This window comes from Anser brachyrhynchus (genome assembly GCF_964034855.1).
Source record: "Anser brachyrhynchus genome assembly, chromosome: 24".
NCBI lineage: Eukaryota > Metazoa > Chordata > Aves > Anseriformes > Anatidae > Anser > Anser brachyrhynchus.
The window spans coordinates 1,105,084-1,117,656 of NC_137717.1; the positions used below are offsets into that span (position 1 = coordinate 1,105,084).

General features: G+C 45.0%; 1 protein-coding gene across 4 annotated transcripts; it reads right to left on the reverse strand.

Moving 5' to 3' along the window:
* Positions 1 to 964: 964 nt before the first annotated feature.
* Positions 965 to 7,792, reverse strand: LOC308182444 (zinc finger and BTB domain-containing protein 8A-like). 4 transcript variants are annotated; one of them, XM_080567090.1, is made up of 4 exons: positions 7,698 to 7,792; positions 5,271 to 6,232; positions 4,594 to 4,763; positions 965 to 4,189 (listed from the first exon to the last, which is right to left on the reverse strand). In XM_080567090.1, the coding sequence occupies exons 1-4, from the start codon at positions 7,775 to 7,777 to the stop codon at positions 3,857 to 3,859; spliced, it is 1,545 nt and encodes a 514-aa protein (XP_080423216.1). In that variant the 5' UTR covers positions 7,778 to 7,792; the 3' UTR covers positions 965 to 3,856. The 4 variants fall into 4 exon arrangements, with proteins under 4 accessions (XP_080423216.1, XP_080423219.1, XP_080423217.1 ...); XM_080567093.1 differs by lacking the exon at positions 7,698 to 7,792 and adding an exon at positions 7,476 to 7,688 and having other exon boundaries at positions 4,648 to 4,763; XM_080567091.1 differs by lacking the exon at positions 7,698 to 7,792 and adding an exon at positions 7,476 to 7,685.
* Between the last annotated feature and the right edge of the window lie 4,781 nt (positions 7,793 to 12,573).

The following is a 12,573-nucleotide window of genomic DNA, read 5'->3' on the forward strand; positions in this document are numbered from 1 at the left end:
TTTAACTATGTCTTTACTCTTGACTGTGATTTTGTGAACACAATAAACACAAACCAAGTAAACAGAGGCAGTCTTTCAATGACAAAGTACAGATGGAGGAAAGGGACAAGGAACCCAGGATTGCACAGAAAAATAGATGTATAAGAGGAATGTTTCTTGAAGTTGACACCCACCACCTAATCAGAGTAAACAAGGAATGGAAAAGCAGAAGACAAGAGAAAGGCATATTGAAAACCAGTGAAGAATCAAAATATGCATTAAGAAGTAGCACTTAAGAACATTCAAAGCAATCAGAAAGAGTCATGATGAAGATGAAAAATGTACAAGGAAAAATGAAAATAATAGCAAAAATCAGCAATCATAGAACTGCTGGTCATAGGAGAGCTCTGAGCGTCTCCAGTCCCACCTCCCAGAGGAAGAAGGCTAGCACCAATGTCGGCTTGGATCAGCCATGCTTTGTCTAGCCAAGTCTGGAACACCTTCAAGGGCAGCGATCCAGGAGGCTGCTCTCTGAACTGCCTGTTCCAATGCCGCACTACAATTTAAACCTCCCAAACTTTGACTTGGATGTACAGCGGCAGTACGGAAACAGAATCTGAATGGATCAATATCAGCAGAAGTCAATACAGTCCTATACAGCCTTCTCTAGCATCTAAAGATAAAATCAGCTGTCTTTCTTGTGACCTGACAAAGTTCTAAAAGCATCATTCAAAACAGTTATTGTCAGGTAAATTAAATTCTGTGGGAACAATCCTTTATGCTCTTTGCTTTCCTCCTCGGAGAAAGAAAAGAAAACGTTACTTCTGCTAATGAGCAGCCTGTGAGCCTGACAAGAGTATGAAGACAGTTATCAGAGGCAATGCAAGGAGATTAAAAGAAAACAAAATAGGGTTAATTTCATTTAAAGAAAAACAAGCAAAAATACATGACTGGCTATGTAAAATGAAGGACATAGAAAACATAAGGCACTTAACGTTTATCTTGTCTTGTAATACAAAAATAACGGAACAACTGAAATTAAAGCAACAAATGTAAAAATGGTAACCTTTTTAAAATATAAAACATAACTGACCTGTGGGTATCGCAGTCTTGGGCTAAAACTCCAAGCTTAATAAGATACTTTAAAAATGACTACAAATATTTAAGTATGCTATTTGAGAATAACAACGTATAAAAGCAGTAAAAACCCTTGTTTGCCAAGGCAAATCAGCAATTAATTTGCCTACACTTAATGTCTTCATATGGATAGATTGTTCCATTTGCCCACTATAGCCACTTCACATCTTTTTTCTGAACCATCTGGTCCTCACTATTCTTAGATTTACAATATCTAATTAAATTGAGTATTGATCCAGAAATCCCTTTGCTTCTAAAAACTCCCTCAGGTATACAAGAACACATAATAGTCTCACCTTTGCAGTTGGCAGTTAAGATTTCAGGCCTAGAGTGACACTGTATTTCCCCTTCCCCTTAATCAGTCCCCAGACACAGGCGAGACTAATCCCAGTTACTTTGTATTCTGGGACAGCAGGCACTGGTACCTAGCATTTATTGTGCATACTGCTTAATTTAAAGGGAAATGAAAAATCTATTAAATTCTATTTTGACAAGCATTTTCTCTCGAAATTTGCAATTGATTGAAGTTATTCTGTATTCCTTTATATATTTCTTTGTTCTATATTTGATTTAGTTATGGTTGCCTGTGGAATATTTCTTAACCATTTAATACTATGAATTTTAGGAGTAATAAGCTCCAAGAAAATAACTAGCTGTTTTCATGTCAAGTCCATTTTGTGGACTGCTGAGCAAAGGGAAACATAAAATCAAGGCAAATTTGTTTGGACAAGGTGTTTTCATACACCTCATCAGAAAGTTTGGTAAATTCTCCCCTTTCTCCTCCTCTCCCCCCATGTCTAAGCCAATGGACAGTAATTTCTGTAGGAGCAATGAAATATCACTTCCCAACTGGACAAATGGAAAAAGAACGGTCTCCTTGGAACAAACAGACTGGGTGCTGCTCGACACCCTGCATGTTTGAGGGAGGTGCTTAGTGCTTGCACCGTCAACTTGGGATGTGCTCCAGCTCTCAGTTGTGAGGCACCTAGGCTGGCCATCTGCAGCCTGGTAAGAAAATGCTGCACACTCTGATAACGATAATAACAAGGCTATACAGTTTTTACAGAAATAAAAATAAAATAGTGACTTTTTAGCTGTCCCTGGGAAAGAGATTATATAGTGTTTATATATGAAATTGCTCTGTAATTAACCCCAGGTTTCAGCCAAACATGCTTACAAAATTGTTAAAAAAAAAAAAAAAGACAAAGCTTTCTAAGCGTGTACCGATCAAGTACAATGATCACAACATGAAGACTAGTAAAACTCATTTCTGTCCAAGAAAATGCCGAGTAAAACCATCCAGCAGCATACTTCTCCTCCTCTCCTCTTTGTGGTGCTGGTTAAGCAGAACTCACCAAGTTAGAAAACAAAGTGACTTAATTTTGTTTTAAAAGGAAACTTTCTTCAACATCAATCATCTCATCTCTTGTAGTCTAATTGTAGGTAAAGTTAAACAAATATGATGTCTAGAACTTTCAGTACGTATTTTTCACTGGCATACAGCACAGACTGAAAAAGGTTGGAATATGTTCTCTTGGTGACTGGGTGACTTTGGGAATATATAAATCGATAAGGACTCCATCTTAAAACTCACCAGTTTAAATTGAGAGTAGGTCAATACAAACAAGAGTAGTCAATGGTTTCAGATGTAAAATGTCATCAGTTCCATTTCTAATGATAGAGTATACATGCTATACAAGTTGGCTCTGCCTCCATTAATGGTGAATAAAACAGGGAACAAAGAGAGAACACAGCAGCCAAAGTAACCTTGTCAGGATTGTTTCGTTCATGCTGGTATTGAGAAGATGCCGCTGGCATTGGCAACACTGTGGATGCAGGGCTACCAGTCACACCGCTTTGCCACATTTGAGATGTTTATAAAAAAAAAAAAAAAAAGGTATTTTTACCAATGGCTATTAAAACACACTCCAGTCTGAGTTCCCTATTTTCAGAATGAATAAAACATCTACTGGCATCAATTACTGATCCATATTCATAACCACTTTATCTCTGATGCATTGACTGGGACTAGCATTCATGTGTTTATTTTCCTGTAAGGAAATAAGTCTTGAATGAATGATCTGATAAAGATTCTCCTTATTAGAATAATTTTTACAAGAAAGTGCTTTTCCAGATATATGCGCTAAAAAAAAAAAAATTATACACTTTTTCTTAATTCTCTGCCTGGCTTTTCTAATCATAATGTGAAGACTTCATGAAATTTCATGGAAGATTATCTTCATTTCTGAATGCTGAAGAGCAGTTGCCTTTATATTCTACAGTGGAGATGGCAGTGGTGGGGTACTTAGACTTTTCTCATCACTGGGAGATACCACATATAAAGCCAACATCTCTAAAAGTGTAAAAATTGGATAATTTACAATGGTGTGCGACTTCTTTTTTTAAAAAGTATTTAGACCCTACCCCCGTGAAAGAGGTTTTGAGAAGAGACCCATTGTCTACTACAAAAAGTAGTAGACTTTTATCCATGTAGTACGTCAGCGTCCGTGTTCAGCCATCATTTCATTCAAGAATGGGTTATTTCTAGTGAAGCAAAGTATGGGTATTTCGATAGCAAAACTCAGAATGGACCCGATGATACGTCCATAAACATGCAAGTCTGGACCTGTTCAAGAGAAACCAATAAGTCTTTGTACAATAACAACAGGCTGGTGGAGGGTTTATGGTCAGGACAGGAATTCCTTGTAAAACAGAGAACGTACTAATGCTCATCTCGCAACTACCTAATGCTTGGTTTTACATCCTTTTCGTCTGCTTCATCCTCACTGTCATCAACCTGCTGAATGACCAAGTCGGATGACCCATCCTCCACAATCTCCACGTCAGATCTGTTGTCTTCCCCATAGTGCCACCTGGAATCCTTATCCCCGTCTGCTGGAAATTCAAGGGGTGCTTCAGCCTCCAAGTCAATGCGAATACTGTCTATGCCAGCTTCAGCCAAGCACTCATTACAGAGTCTGTAACGTCTTGTCCCCTCTTGGACCACTTGTCCTGTTAGCTCAGTCACGTGGCGTTTACACTTTCTGCAGATAGGTTTACAAGCCTGATGAATCTGGGAAAATTGAAATGAACAAATTTGATATTTTATCCAGAGAGAAGTGTTTTTTAAGATCACAAAAGTAGGGCTGGAGTAGCATCAAGTGGTAGCATTAACTCATTTCAAGGAAGTCATCAAACTTTAAAAATAAAACAATCATGAGTGCTGTGATTGTCCACTTAAGCTCTATTACAGGACTTACGTAGCACACTGCCTTTGCAAACCATCAATTAACAAAGAAATGCATCCCCTCTCATAGGGATTATGCTTCTAATTGACTTAAACAAAACCAGCTTAATTATCTACTACCTCTTCTTTATGGGAGTCAATATATCAACCAGATACACTTGTACTGTGTTTAATTATACCAAGACAGATTTACACATTAAACAAACCATGCAGTTACTAAAAATACATACTGTTCGAAAATGGCTACTTAGGTGATCTAGCCTGCTAAATCTTTTCCCACATGCCTCGCAAGGGTAAGGGCGCTCTCCTGTGTGACAGCGAAGGTGACGCTTTAGGTCTGCTTTTCTTTTCACCACATGAGTACAGAACGGGCACTTGAACCTCATCCTGGGCAGATCATCTGTTAGGAAATAATTTGATTTAAAAAAAAAAGTCATAACACATCTAGTCATGCTCTAGGAAACTGTATTCTAGTTATGAAAAGCAACAGAAACAGAAGAGAAAATCACTCCTATTTAAAAAAAAATATATCATAGGTCTTTTCAAATACAAAGATTTTGTGTTTTCCTATAAATTACACATGAATGCAACAAAGGAAAAGGAGTGGACCATTAGCTATATTAAAATGAGCTTAAAAAAACAAGATAATCATGAGTCTAGAGCTGGAGAGACACTAAAGATTATATATTTTGAAAGACTAGTTTGATTTAATTCCTTCGTAATTATTCCTTTATTCATTTACTTCATTTATTCATAATTACTGAAAAACAGAGCTTCGCTTTCCAAGCTTACATTTCTGGAAAACGGAAATGTATTTCTGGTAAACGCACACTCTTTCAGCAATGTGTATTTTCTCACTGACACCAGATGATTAACCGATGATTGCAGCGTTAAAAGAAACTCTTACCTTCAGCCCAGCCTCCCATGACACCTAGAATTGAGGGCATGCTTGCATACGGCTCATCTGCTTTTGAAGACTTGGATTTACTCGAAGAACGGGGTGATTCGTGCTCCTGCTGTGACACAGCCAAGCTTCTTGATATCACATCAGACCCTTGACCGTACTGGTATCCCACATGAGGAGATTCAACTTCTGTTTCAATCTGAACTTGCTCCTCAGACTGAGTAATGTGGCCAGCAGGCTCAGCAGCCCTGTCCTCCAGTTTGCTTGATTTATAGTGAGGAATGTCAGAAGGTTGCTGTAGTCCCAGGTGCCGGGATTTCTTTATGGAATCCTGCCTTTGGTCGTGTTTGGACAGCTGTTGCTGTGCATTTCTTTGAGAAGCTGGATAGTAGTTGAAATTGCTCCAAGCGTTTCCACCCATCATGCATGTCCCTTGATCTGGATTTAAGTGGGAATGCGGGGGGCTGCTTTCTGCTCTCCAGCCAGCGCTATACAAGCAGGATCGGTCCACGCCATTTGAATTTACCTCTTTGTCTGACAGGCTGAAGTAGCGATCCTTCTCCTTCTCACTGATATCTAGTGAAGACTTAATGAACGTTTTACACACGCTGATAACGTCGGTCATCTGAAGATAGCTAGCTGCCGACATGACTTCAATGACATTCTGACCGGTGAGGGACAGTTTGCCTGAATACACAAAATCTAGGATAACTGTAAATGTGTCGGGAGAAAAGGCCTGGAAGGTGGCTGTCGTTGGCTGAGTAGTTTCCTTCGAACTCTGTGAAAGGAGCATTTTGAAATACCCGCTGCTGGCAAACAGCACATTTCGGTGTGCTTTAAAGACCTTTCCCTCGACCAGGATATTGCAGTCACAGAATAAGTCCTGCCTGCGCTGCTCATTTAGTTGCTGCAAGAGGTGAAACTGGTGAGAAGAAATCTCCATTCCAGACAAGATGCAAGTCACTCTAAGAAATATATTAAAAAAAAAAAATTAGAACCTTGATCTCAGCATTGTGCAACTCCGTAAAAGACGTCAAAAAACAGTTTTATAGATATTTTGAAAAAAATAAATATATAAATAGACTTAAAATTATAAATCCGTTTGAGTTACGATATCCCCGATCATTCATCCTCTTTCAAACAGAAAAACCCCTAGGGATGGCAGAGCCCGGTACACCTGACCACGTTATTCGCAGCCACGTCTGTGCTCCAGCGCGGCGCCCGGACACGCGAGGGATGCGGGATGCGCGCAGCCCGCCGGGAGCCGCGCAGCGCTCGGACCGGAGCCCGGGCGCCGCGGAGCCCTCCGGCCGCCGAGCTCGGACGCTGCCCCCGTCCTCGGCGTGCCGCTGCCGCGCCGCCCGGGCCCGGCTCCCCGCCGCCGAAGGCGCCACGAGCGGGCACCCGGCGGCCGAGCCCTGGGCGGCCGCAGCGCACCCGGCCGGGCTCCCCGGCACCGGCAGTCGCCGCTCACCCGCGCCCGGGCAGCCCGGGACGCCCGGCGGCGCAGGGCCCCCGCCCGGCAGGCGCGGAGCCACCTCCCGGCTGCGCGGGCGGCACCACTGGGCACGACGCCGCTCCGGCGGCTGCGGCTCCCCAGCGGCGCGGCACGGCTCGGCACGGAGCCCGCAGCCCCCCCGAGCCGCTCGCCCCGCCCGGAGCCCCGGCTCCCGCTCAGCCGGCGCCTCGGGCGCTCCCCGCCGCGCCGCCGCCCGGTGCCCGGTGCCCGGTGCCCGGCGCGGCCCCGCTCCCGCTGCCCGCGGCCGCCCCGCGCCGGCAGCGCCCCAGCCCGCCCCGCGCGGCCCCCCTCGCCGCGCACCCGCCGCCCGCTCCCGCGCAGCCCTTTGTTGCCGCGCCCGGCTCCTTGCAGCCGCGCCCGGGGCTGCAAATGGCGCCCGCGCGGCTCTCCCCTCCGCTCCGCAGCCCGGCCGCCCGGCGGCCCCCCGCTCCCGGCGGCTCCCGGCGGCTCCCGGCGGCTCCCGGCGGCTCCCGGCGGCTCCCGGCGGCTCCCGGCGGCTCCCGGCGGCTCCCGGCGGCTCCCGGCGGCTCCCGGCGGCTCCCGGCGGCTCCCGGCGGCTCCCGGCGCCCCGGCGGCTCCCGGCGGACGGCGGAGCCGACGGACGTCGCTCGCCGCAGCCCGCTCCGGGCTCCCCCGGCCCCGGCGCCCGCTCCGAGCGGCCGGCGCGGGGCTGCGCAGCCGCCGCTCACCGGCTGGGTTCCGCGGGCGGCTGCCGCTCGGCCGGGAGGAGCGGGCGGAGGATGCGGGGTCCCGGCCCCCGCGCGGGGCTCGCTGCGGCTCACGGCGCCGTGCTGGTCGCGCAGCCCCGAGCCCTGGCAGCCCGAACGTGAGAGAAACAAAAGGTATTTGCTGACGTGGGCGTTGGACAGAGACGCCCGAGGGCTGGGGACACAATTAAAGGGGCAACGCACCGAGTGCAGGCGCAGCCCAGCAGCTCCCTCCGCCTGCTCGCCCCGCAGTCTGGGCTGCTTTCCTCTTCCCACACCCACATGCTGCCCAGGAGGGGATGCAATGCCCTAGATGCTTCCTTCCCGCATCTTTATGTGTAGCAGGGGCCCTGGTGACCCAAATCCTTCTGTAACGTGCCTGCGGATTCCTCGAGAGGAGATGCAATATCTTATTTTTTCATATCTCAGTTACCTTCTGGGAAAAAAAAAAAAGGCAAAAAAAAAAAGCATAATGTCTGAAATCCTACTACTTAAACCTCTTAACTTCTTTCACTGGAAGTTTGGTATCTTTCTCCTTCCTCTTCTTACCACCAGGGTCTTTTCTCTTCTGTCTTGTCACCCCAGTTATTTGTCATAAATATTTGTTTTCCCATGTGAGCCATTCTGCCTTCACTGTATCCTTTGTGTCCTTTTAGCCCTCCCTTCCGTAAACTTAAGACATTCCATCTTGAAACAATTTACGTTCCCTTCCCCACTATAGAAAAAGCAGAAAGATATCTAAAGGCTTTTTCCCCTGAGAGTTAGAAACGTTCTCCCTGTCTATCATGCATTCATATTCAATTTATATCCATTTATCTTGTAACAATATTTTTCACCGGCTTAATACTGCCTTTTTAATCAACATCCGTCATCTTGTAAATTCCATCTCCTTTCATATTTTTATATTCAGGCAACACTTTTAAAATCTTTCATGAGACCCATTTGCTTGTCCAAGACTCCATTCTGTGCTGACCAGCTTAAATTAATCGTTCTTGAACATCAGAAAGTGTCTGGAATTTACACAGTATTTTTGCTTGAATCTCTTCAGTTCACTGGACAATGGTGTTGATTATCAACTGGAAACATTTGAAACTGATGTGCCTACAACTGACTGGCCCTTTCCAGCCACGCTGCATTGCTGGTTCTTAGTCATCCTCTGATCAGTGCCACCTGCAAATGTCACACAACTCATCCTGCTTTTACATCCAAGTCAGAACCGTGTATTGTTCGAGCTGATTCCAAATCCAGCCCAGAGGATTGTTAGCAACCCTCTTTGTCCTCATCGTTCCCCTTTCAGGGTAACCCAACGCAACTCCAGTACCCAGCTTCTTGATTCTTACCATTAATTAATAGAGCATGTTGGACTCTGTTTGCAACCCTGGTGTCACTCACCTTAAAGAATGTATGTGGGAACCTGTAATTGTTCAGAGAGGGAGAAATGACAGAAGTGTGCCGCAGCTTTGTACAAATGTCTACAGAGTGTGAGGTATCCAAACTGGAAAAAAAATCAGGTGAGATACATGGAAATGTCTAAAATCATGGCAGGATCAATAGGGACTGATTGTTCACTGCTTATTCTGCTAAAAGAGTCAGGTGACGGCGAATGAAGCTGGCAGGTCAAACCGAAGGATGTGGTTCTTCACATAACGTGCAATTAGGCACTGGAAGTTCTTGCCCTAGGCTGTTGTGGATGCGAAATGTTGGTGAGTGTTACAGGGGTGTACTAAACATGGTCACAGAGAGACCTGAGGGTTCCATACAGAAGCGCCCGTGCCTTTGGAAGCCGCCAAGTCATAAGCTGGAGGAGGCTGGAGGAGACTGAGGTAAAAGTGTTGCTGTTTGCTTCCCTTATTCTCCCATGGAGTAACTGCTTTCGTCTGCTCTTGTGGACAAGACAATGGGTCAGAGGAGCTCACGCAGCTGCCCTTGCGTTAATTCTCCCTCTGCTAGCCCTGACTTCCCAAAGCCACTGGAAGCTTCCTCCTAGCTACTAATAATTTACTTGCCTGTCAGTTCAGCTGAGTAGCACCGCTTTATCTATAACATCCTATGTATTTTTTCAGTTCTATTCTCAAATACTTCATCTGCTGAAAACTTTCTTCTGAAAAGAACACTCTGTAGGTATTTGTTCTGTTTGACTTAGCTGACTTTTCATGTACTAGGTACTTTCGCTTGTGTACCAGAGAGTGCTGAGCTTGGCAGTTTGTATCAATATTAGCGGGAGCTCAAGGGTTCTCCATCTGCTAGAAAGAGGTAATAGAATTTTAAAAGTAGAAAAAAAAATGCAGTGATATCTGGAGTAGATTAATTAGAATTTTTAAAGGTGTTGCAAGTGCTTTACTCAGAATACTTCAGAAACCTTGCCAAGGAGGCTGCTTGTGGCAGTTAAGAACAGCCAGGGAACAGACTGTTGGTTTCGTCATACAGAAGGACTAATTTCATCCTGTTTTGCACAATAACACATCATAAACAATACACTGATTCTAGAAGGGCAGTTAGTTGTTTAATCTAGCGCTTTGCACTTCCAAATTTTAGAGATGCTGTATTTAACCAAGTTCCACTTGAAGTTGAGATACTGCTCAGAGAGTTTATTTGTCCAATGGAAATAAACTTAGCAACTATGCAGAGGAGGTGCTTCCCACAGCAGCAGGAGGAGTGCTTCAGGTACAAGACTGATAGTCTGCATTTCAGAGAATAACTTAGAAATTACTTAAAAATGGATGTTGTTGGTGCTGATACAAAATTTATTAACATAAATTGTACATTGTTTTATTTGGGTTTTGGTAACCAAGTGTAAAAGTATAATTAACAGTGGCAGCAGTTAAAATGATTTTTTCTGTAACACAAATATTTCTGGAAAATCACATATTTCAGTTATGGTATGTTTTCTGACTTTAAGTATATTGCGATATTTCTTGCCAAAGAAAATTCAAGAGTGTATACCAAAACACCTGTAGTACCGTAGTTAAGGGGGACATGCACTGATTCACAAGATTAACTTGTTGGATTGGATTGGATGGAATGGTAATGGATTTTTCTGAAGTGTGTGAGTAAAGCAATATGACTTTACTAAGGTTTTTATTTTAAAATACAAGTAAGATTACATATAACCTTGGGCTAAACTAACACAATTTATTTCGTCTTTCTACCATGCAAGAAATAGCTGGATATTTTTTACACAATCAGAAATGTACCATACTTGGGGAATTAATTAGTTGTTCTCTCTCTCTCTCTTTTTTCCTTGCATGTAAAATGCATTTAATGAGAAGATGTGAACAGCAGGAATTTTAATCCATGCTCTTGCAAAAATAGTTGCTTTAAAAACAGTGTATCACCCAACGAGCAGGTTCTTTTAGGGATGCCTGGTAGAATAAGGACCGCTCACAGGACTGTGGTTATAATTAGAGCTTTATTATCACATTAAAAAATTAGCAATCAGCATGGCTTATTACTATGTACAGTTTCTAGCAGCAAGAACAGCTTACTTGTTCAGCCCTCGGAGGAAGCAGATGACGGCGGAGGTGTCCCTGACCGAGGCAGACCCCACGTTTTGCAATCCAGCTGCAGTTCCAGTCAAAGTCCCACTTGGCGCTTGCTGCTGCTCATTTTTATGGGCACTATCTCGTGTGCTGTTAAGCTTCCTGTTGTGCGCTGGGTGTCACCACACCCTGGGAACCCAGCACCTGGGCTTTGATAACTCCGATGGACTTATCCCAGTGCTGGCAGGAGGCTCGTTCTGCAGCGGGGTCACCCGACCTGGTGCATGAACGGGGAGAGAAGTGCATGCTTGGGGCGTGATGCAGGATCAGCCCGCTTACATGTTACAGCTGTTTGCCTTATGAAACGGCATCGGTTATGCTAGCCATATCGCCAGGGGTCAGGGGGCACCGGTCACGTAATGTTGTACCTCCTAAAGGAAAAGTACGTTTCTGAGAACATTTGCCTGTTCAAAAGCTTTAGAGAAATTTGTGTGATGTAAAAATATATTCTTTTCAGTTCATAGGTGAGTTACTCATCATTTCCATCTCAGGAAAGTTTTCAGTGTTCCAGGCTGTAACGCCTTGCGGAATACAAAGTATACAGATAACAGATAAGGCCACGTCCCAGCCGTAGTGAAGGAGCTTCTAAATTACGCAGACACGGTCTGGAGATAGGGGAACCATAGCCAAGACACCAGAAATGAATTAAGGAGGAGATTACAATTTTCATTTAATACACTGCCAGCTAATATTTAGCGTTAGTTCACTTGCCTCAGCATCACTTGACTGTCACCAGCTTTCCACGTGACAAAGCCAGTAGCGATTTCTGTGTTCAGTTTCTGTGCTTTCTGTCGTTCAGCTTTCTTCATGAAGATCCCTAGCTGCTTACTCGTTGTCTTCCACTACAAACACAAACGCTTGGTCAGCCTCCAGGTCGCTACGAGGTCACTTCATTTCTCAAAATGCTAAGGAAGTCATATTACGTTTCCTAATCCGTTTAGCATGGGGAGGAATCTCCCATCTGCCGGTAGGCCTAACGTTGCATGAGCAGGCTGTCCTCTAACCAAAGTTCTCAGCTTGGGAAAAGCTCCAGATTCGACTGCGGTGTTAGCAGAGGCTGCAGCTCCACCAGCATCTCAGCCTAACATGTCAGTGGCGTCATCTATGCTGGAAACCCAACTTCTGTACCAATAACTGAGAAATACTTGTCGGGTGTATTCTTACCTTCAAGCCAACTTCCCGTAACACCTAAAGTTGTGAGCGTATTCCCGTACAGCTCATCTATGTTGATGACTTAGACCTTGATCTGAACAATTAATTCTCCCCGACTCATTAGCAAGTTCACTGGCAGCCTCTCAGCTCGCTTGATTGCCCTACCCTCAAGGCTGCTTTCCTTCTCCCACACCCACCTTTGCCCAGAAAAGACGCATTTACGGCTCAGGTTGGCCTGGCAGTGAAAGAATCCTTTCACCAAGCAGGGCCCTCGGGGCCAGGCAGACAAAGGCAGGGATGAGTGCTTCAGTGTCCTCCCTCTTTCTTGTCGCTTGGATCCCTCCTGCCCCGGCGTATCAAAGCTTTAGTACTGAGCGAGGGAAGGAGCC